Source organism: Phytophthora infestans, genomic scaffold (assembly GCF_000142945.1).
Source record: "Phytophthora infestans T30-4 supercont1.20 genomic scaffold, whole genome shotgun sequence".
Taxonomy (NCBI): domain Eukaryota; phylum Oomycota; class Peronosporomycetes; order Peronosporales; family Peronosporaceae; genus Phytophthora; species Phytophthora infestans.
This window is the reverse complement of record NW_003303739.1, coordinates 214,951-222,780: the sequence shown is the minus strand read 5'-3', so window position 1 is coordinate 222,780 and position 7,830 is coordinate 214,951. Positions and strand designations below refer to the sequence as shown.

Sequence of the window (7,830 nt, the reverse complement as noted above, 5' to 3'; positions counted from 1 at the left end):
CAATCGCGAGGGCGAGAGACGGTCTGATCGTGCAACAGATCCAGTCAGTGTCGCAGGTCGGCAGGTATTGCCCAATCAGGGCGCGAGTTAATTGTGTGACGCTTCTGGACATATTTGTAATTTTAGCATAGTTAGGTCGAGTCAGCAAAATAGGCGCGGTCGGTAGGATGGGAGGAAACAGTATATGACAGGCCAAGTGTAGCCATGCGGAAAGGCAGGTCAAAGCAGGAAGAAAGGAACCGGACGGACTTATTGACAGACGGACGGACAGACAGGTTACTCGGTAAGGAAGCGGGAAATTTCTTGTCGTCTGTAACGCCTTTCTTTTCTTTCTGGCTTTAATGCACATAACACTGATTACATCCCTTTTATTACAAATGGACCTCCCTAGAAATGGCCCTCTTTATTAATAGTTTGGCCCGGCACTTCTTCTCTCTCAAATGATTTGTCTGATACTTCATGGGATGAGCACTGCCACATTATGTTCCGTGATCAGATCTTTTTGTGGGCTCATCGCTTCACATCGTGTCCCAAGCTGGCTGTACGATTCGTACAATGGCAATACCGGTACGCAACCCAACCGGCTACTTGCTACGCTCCATTCGTAGTACGAGTTGCATCTGCCTCATTATTCGTTTTTCCGGCGGTGTGCACCATCCCATCTAATCCGACCTGAAGAATGCTAAGCTGCAAGGAGCTTCTGAACGCTGCGGTGCTTCTAGCTGTGGTTGGCGTGCCTAGCTCTGCAGCCTCGACATCGGACCCTGCGTCAGCTAAGTATTCGGTGTCTGCTTACGCTGTTGGTGACTGGGGCCAAACGCTAGACAAGGGATCATGCTGTGGCGGCACATATAACAACTTCGATCTCCATGCTCAAGAAATTGTCGGGAAGCTCATGGACATCCAAGCCGGCACCGCCGTGAAACCCAAGGCTGTCCTCGGCCACGGTGACAGCTTCTACTGGACGGGTATCGACAGTCTGGAAAGCCGCGACTCGCGTTTCCAGACGACGTACGAGTCCCGATACAACGGCGACAACATCAAGAACGTGCCCTGGGTGAACGTCATGGGCAACCACGACTATGGTGGTGCAAACTATGTCTGCAATGTCGGTGACCAACTCGTCCAGTGCAACAGCACGGCCGAGATGCTTCAGGGACTTGAAAACAAGTTCCGGTACCAAAAAGACTACACTAGTCCTAACGACAACCGCTGGGCTTTGGAAGACCGTTTTTACGTCCGTCGCATCGAGGATGCTGCAACTGGTGTGAGCATCGACATCTTCAACATCGACATGAACGATGCCGACATCGCCGGCTCGCACGGTGTCTGCTGTCAGTGCTATGGCTACGCAAAGCAGGACAGCGGTGGATGCAATAGCATCGCCCGTGGGGATAAATATTGTTGTGGTGGAGACAACACGATGTACGACACGTGCATGGCCAAGTTCGTGCAGTGGGCCGAGGAGTCACGCACGCTTCTGGCCAAGCACGCGAAGGCGTCGACAGCGACGTGGAAGATCGTGAACAGCCATTTTAGTCCCATCCAGCACTACAAGGAGGACGGCATGCACAAGTGGCTCGATGCACTGAAAGGCACGGGTATCCACGCTTTCATTTACGGTCACACCCACGGTGAGAAGCACGATTATTCGGAGTCGCATCGCATCCACTTTGTGGAGAATGGTGCTGGTGGCGGTACGAAGAAAGAGTTCGCGAGCACCATTCCGGCGTTTGCGACCCAGTATGTGAAAAAGGAGTGGGCGTTTACGGGAGACGAGTACGGTTTCTTCTCGGTGGAGGGCTCCAAGGACTGGCTGAAATTGCAGTACCACACCGCGGACAGCAACTGGAAGTTCACCGAGAAGTGGGCTGAGACGACTATTGGAGGTGTGGCGACCAAGCACTGCTGGTACGTCCCGCATGATGGCTCCGAAGGCAAGGCATGCTAGCTGCAGTTCTGAAGTGGGATGACAAACTTGGCTCTTGGAGAAATTTAATTTCATATTTTGCACGTTTTTTTTCGATGTGCAGATGAATCCTTCCCTGCTCAAATAAATATTTGGTTCTCGAAGTCTTGTAAAATTACAGATTACGAAAATGCGAATTGGGTGGATAATGCATCTGCATACCTCGAGTAATCGAAACCACCACGTCGTGGCCCACGACTCGTGGCCCACGAGGCTACAAAGACTTATGTTTGCGCTGGTAGCTCAATCCCAGTTTTTTTGGCCAGTTACGGGCGCAGTTGAACGAAATGCATCATCGGTGCCAGAATTGCAATTTCAAAAGTCCAATTTTGGGCTGTGAATCATCGTGGGTCACGGTTTTTCAAACTCGCATTATTGTAAACTGTACCTAAAAAGGTCGGCCTAATAGCTTACATATGCTGACTCACAATTGGTACATTAGCAAATACAAGTATGGACACAGATGAACCCTTCGGTAGTCATTGCGTTGGGAGCCAGCACTTTATTCCTAGCTAAGGGGGTTCTTGCTGTGGGGTGGCTCAGGTGCACCTTCGAAATGGCACGTTTACAGAAGCCAACTGACGCCACCATGCTATCGAAAGCGACCAAGTTGACGTTCGGCAAGCGGTGGTATGGAGCATCGACTGTTGGAAACACACTCGCATCGGTGACGGAACTGCTGATTCCACCAGATGAGAACGTGTACGACGACCCACTAATGAAGAGTTTTGCGGAATAGAGAGCTGTGAGACGAGCTAAACAGGAAGGAAGGGTGCAAGTAGCAAGTGGCCTTGCTTGCCTACTTTGGGCGGTTTACACAATAGTGACTTTCCTACAGTTAAGCGCCTCAGAACAGTCATTTTTGGCTATTTTGTTTTCCATATTCCGAGGCAGGGGTGAGAGGTATTTTTTTATCTTAGGCATGTACTACGAAGTAAATTACAAGACTTCGAGAACCAAATATTTATTTGAGCAGGGAAGGATTCATCTGCACATCGAAAAAAAACGTGCAAAATATGAAATTGAATTTCTCCAACTTTGTCAGCCCACTTCAGAACTGCAACTAGCATGCCTTGCCTTCAGAGCCATCATGCGGGATGTACCAGCAGTGCTTGGTCGCCACACCTCCAATAGTCGTCTCAGCCCACTTCTCGGTGAACTCCCAGTTGCTGTCCGCGGTGTGGTACTGCAATTTCAGCCAGTCCTTGGAGCCCTCCACCGAGAAGAAACCGTACTCGTCTCCCGTAAACGCCCACTCCTTTTTCACATACTGGGTCGCAAACGCCGGAATGGTGCTCGCGAACTCTTTCTTCGAGCCACCACCAGCACCGTTCTCCACAAAGTGGATGCGATGCGACTCCGAATAATCGTGCTTCTCACCGTGGGTGTGACCGTAAATGAAAGCGTGGATACCCGTGCCCTTCAGTGCATCGAGCCACTTGTGCATGCCGTCCTCCTTGGAGTGCTGGATGGGACTAAAATGGCTGTTCACGATCTTCCACGTCGCTGTCGACGCCTTCGCGTGCTTGGCCAGAAGCGTGCGTGACTCCTCGGCCCACTGCACGAACTTGGCCATGCACGTGTCGTACATCGTGTTGTCTCCACCACAACAATATTTATCCCCACGGGCGATGCTGTTGCATCCACCGCTGTCCTGCTTTGCGTAGCCATAGCACTGGCAGCAGACACCGTGCGAGCCGGCGATGTCGGCATCGTTCATGTCGATGTTGAAGATGTCGATGCTCACACCAGTTGCAGCATCCTCGATGCGACGGACGTAAAAACGGTCTTCCAAAGCCCAGCGGTTGTCGTTAGGACTAGTGTAGTCTTTTTGGTACCGGAACTTGTTTTCAAGTCCCTGAAGCATCTCGGCCGTGCTGTTGCACTGGACGAGTTGGTCACCGACATTGCAGACATAGTTTGCACCACCATAGTCGTGGTTGCCCATGACGTTCACCCAGGGCACGTTCTTGATGTTGTCGCCGTTGTATCGGGACTCGTATGTCGTCTGGAAACGCGAGTCGCGGCTTTCCAGACTGTCGATACCCGTCCAGTAGAAGCTGTCACCGTGGCCGAGGACAGCCTTGGGTTTCACGGCGGTGCCGGCTTGGATGTCCATGAGCTTCCCGACAATTTCTTGAGCATGAAGATCGAAGTTGTTATATGTGCCACCACAGCATGATCCCTTGTCTAGCGTTTGGCCCCAGTCACCAACAGCGAAAGCAGACACCGAATACTTAGCTGAAGCAGGGTCCGATGTCGAGGCTGCAGAGCTAGGTATACCAACCACAGCTAGAAGCACCGCAGCGCTCAAAAGTTCCTTGCAGCTTAGCATTCTTCAGTAGTTGGCTGGAGTAGATGGGATACGGCCGGAAAATCGAATAATGAGGCAGAAGCAACTTGTCTCTACGGGTGACAAAACGTCGATGTCAATAGCCTATTGGTGGCTGTCGGTCCACGTATGCAAGCAGGAAGCAAACGTAGTACGCAACCCAACCGGATATATGTTACGGTCCACTTGGTACACTATCCTGAACTACCAGTTCAGGGTCATATACGATGAAAAACGGGCAAGGCAGCAAAATAGATCCTATGGGCCATAGCACGGGAGCGATAATGCACTTATTGTGCTTTGCAGCGATTTTGGTAAGATTTGCCCGATTTATAAGTAGGTAAAAAAGGCAGCCCGTCATCGTAAATGCTTGTGAAAAAAAGAACCATGGCCTAATTTTTTTTAGCTAGATCTTTGTCTAAATCCACCAGCATATATCGAAAATGATCTCGTGGCCCACGAGGCTACAGATTGCTATTTCAAAGGCCCATTTCTAGCCACGGTTTATTACCTACCAGGATGATTTATTTTAATTTGGCCAGATTTCGGTTAATTTTAACCCCTTGAACGCGAAGGTTTTCCAGGGCACCCATTTACCGAAACCCTTTCGACGTTAACGTGTATATCGGGGAAGGGTTTTAATAGTTAGACTGGTATAAAATTAATCCTGTAGGATGGTTAAACGCATTGAATACCAGCACCTAGGATGGTGAAAATTTGATATCGTGTATCCTACAAGAATACTTGACTTTGAAATACACTATGCCAAGATATCGTGTCCAGGAACGTACAAAAACTGCTCACAGCCCAGCGTACTTTTCTCCTAAATATAGACTTCAAGCTCAGGTAAAAAGGGAGATACAGATTTCATACTTTTATCAAGACATTTAAGATTGCAAAATCATCTGCTTAAGGTGTCGCAGCGTCGTTGTGACGTCTCTTTGACGGCCTACTGGTGTCATCATCCCCGCTGTCACCACTCGCAGACTTTGCTTCTTCGACACTACCGGCTGCTGGCCTGCGCGCGCGGATCTTTCGCTTTCTCTGTGACGGCGGCAACAGGCTGCCGTTACGCCAATGCTTGTGCCAAATCTCGAAGCACGAAACGGACTCACCGTTGTTTACATGCTTGTCCTTGTTGCACAGGTACACACGCGACGCCACGGGCTGCTTTGAGCTTGTGTGTAGCTTGCAGGTGCTACAGTAGAATGTAGTCTCGCCCCCTCGCGACTCGTCGGAGCCCTTAAGCACCGAGCATACTTTGCATGCTCGTTGACGTCGCTTTCGACCTTTCCCGTTGTTTCCATCCCTCCACTCATCCACCTGCACCGGTACGTGGGTTCGCTGCATTGGCGGAGCGCGTGACTTCTTCGGGGTACGCTCCACCGCGCGGAGAGCATCCCAATCCGTCTCCTGCAACTGCGTCAGCTCCAAATGTAGCTGCTTCAGGAACTGGACATGGCTGAGCTTGGGTTTTCCATCAATAGCACGCCGTCGATTGTACACAATAAAAACATTGACTGTTGCCAGGTCGATGAAGCCCAGAAAAAATGACTTGTAGTATTTCTTATACTTTAGAGCCAATTGAAAAGAGTACCTGATACAGCATGAATTATACAGGGTTAGCATCAACACTATCTTGTACATACAGCAGAAATGTACTCACCTTTGGAGGCGAAGTTGATCGTGTACATCAACTCCGCCCATGAAAGTTTGGTAATGTTTCAGCACTCTTGGACATGCCACCTCGACTTGCTCGCCAGACTTCGCTCGGCGAACTACGCGATCTTGCTCAGTACTTCCACCCGCACACAGCAAATGCACAGGACGGTTGTCCCACCAACACACTGCTTTCATACTCGGCACTAATGTTGACTCGGCAACAGCGTAGGTACCGCGGTGTACATCAGCAGGCCGCTTCTTCTTCTTCACGATAATCTCTTTGCAAAACCCACGCCGGTTGGTCATCACTGTGCCTATACTATAGAGCCCCATTGCTAGGAGCTGCATGGAGAGTGTCGGTGACGTGTACAATCGGTCAGTGACCACTAGACGTTTTTCGATGGTCCATCTTGCTCCAAAAACTTGCCTCAGGTTGCGAATAACGGCAGCTGGTCCACAGTTGGTGTCCTTCGAAGAGGATGACCTGTCCGTTTGCCGCTTACCTCAGTAGACTTCAAACCTGTATCATACACATTTATGTTGTTACATACTTGTATCCTACAGCTAAAGAGAACTTTACAACCAAGTCGAGACTCCATAAACGCCGCTTAACGTTTTCCGTCTTTGGATGCTCCAGGGTCTTGCACGGATACTTCTTGTCACCACGAAAAGGAAGATGAAATATGGGTGAGCATTTAACGTAGCGTTGGTGATGTGTTAATCGACTTATAAAAATACGATCACTGATACAGTGCAACATATTTTATGAGAAGGGACTTCCTTTCAAAGTCGCCAATACTTGAAGTTAAGTACGAACACCAGTTAGTGCCCCATTAGAAAGGAGCAGATCAGATTAAAAACAAATACCCGCTTTTTTCAAATACGATACTTCTTGGGGTGTTCTCTTCATCAAGAGTTATATCACTAGTTTCCTTTTTTGCTATTGGAACCCCCTTTTATTAATAACTACATTTTTATTAATAGAGCAGATATAATTTGCTTGTGTCATTTTAGGAGGTACCCTGTCAATTTCGTCATTCCAGTGCTGGTATAGCGAAGACGAAGTCCCAGTCTTCCTCAAGGGAATATGCTTTTCATACACATGCATACTCCACACTAGCAAATGAAGCAAACATCGACTAGGCTCGAATTTAGGCTTAAAAAGATCATGCACAAAGGGATTTTCGACTTCAGAATTGGTTTATATGCGATAGGAAGCTCAATAGAATTTACTGTTAGTAGTATTAATACATGATGCCGGACAGGTCAATAACCGATCATCTCTTTCAGTGATGGCCTCTGCATTCCTGAAAACTATCAATTTGTGCGTGGAGTTGTCGCAGTCATCTGCTTACAGCAAAATTGCAAATAGTAGATGACTGTGACAGTTTCACGCATCAGCTGATGATTGCTCAGATACCTTCTGACAGAAGATGTAAATTCTCTCATGGTTTGTACGTAACTGCCTGCTACATGTATTTTTACTACTTGATAATCTGTGGATTGGAAATCACCTATTCATCAATTTAAATCATCGCGTTCAGTGGTATTAATATATACTGCTAAAACTATTCGATCACGATGTCCTTACGTAACCTCTTCTTCAACTTTCTGTGTACGGTACTCGCAAGGGCATTAGTTGCATTCATTATTTAAGGCATTACAAACGCCAAGTACCGAATCAACTATAGTACTGTACATGTACCATTTATAACACATGAATCTTACTGTGCAAATTGCAAAATCATCCATGGCATCATGGTACAGTAACGCAATCGGCGATTACAGGCACGGTGTGACATTCAATCGCAAGCCGTGTCTATTGATTGGTCGTCTATGGATTTTTGCGAATCAAACATACATAAAT

At 48.2% G+C, this 7,830-nt stretch overlaps 2 protein-coding genes across 2 annotated transcripts; one reads left to right on the top strand and one right to left on the bottom strand.

Moving 5' to 3' along the window:
- Positions 1-679: 679 nt before the first annotated feature.
- Positions 680-1,951, top strand: PITG_10637 (uncharacterized protein; the record flags this gene model as incomplete). The annotated part of the gene is made up of 2 exons (XM_002901451.1): positions 680-727; positions 779-1,951. The coding sequence occupies 2 exons, from the start codon at positions 680-682 to the stop codon at positions 1,949-1,951; spliced, it is 1,221 nt and encodes a 406-aa protein (XP_002901497.1).
- A 1,081-nt stretch (positions 1,952-3,032) lies between these two features.
- On the bottom strand, positions 3,033-4,088 carry PITG_10636 (uncharacterized protein; the record flags this gene model as incomplete). The annotated part of the gene is made up of 1 exon (XM_002901450.1): positions 3,033-4,088. The coding sequence occupies one exon, from the start codon at positions 4,086-4,088 to the stop codon at positions 3,033-3,035; it is 1,056 nt and encodes a 351-aa protein (XP_002901496.1).
- Between the last annotated feature and the right edge of the window lie 3,742 nt (positions 4,089-7,830).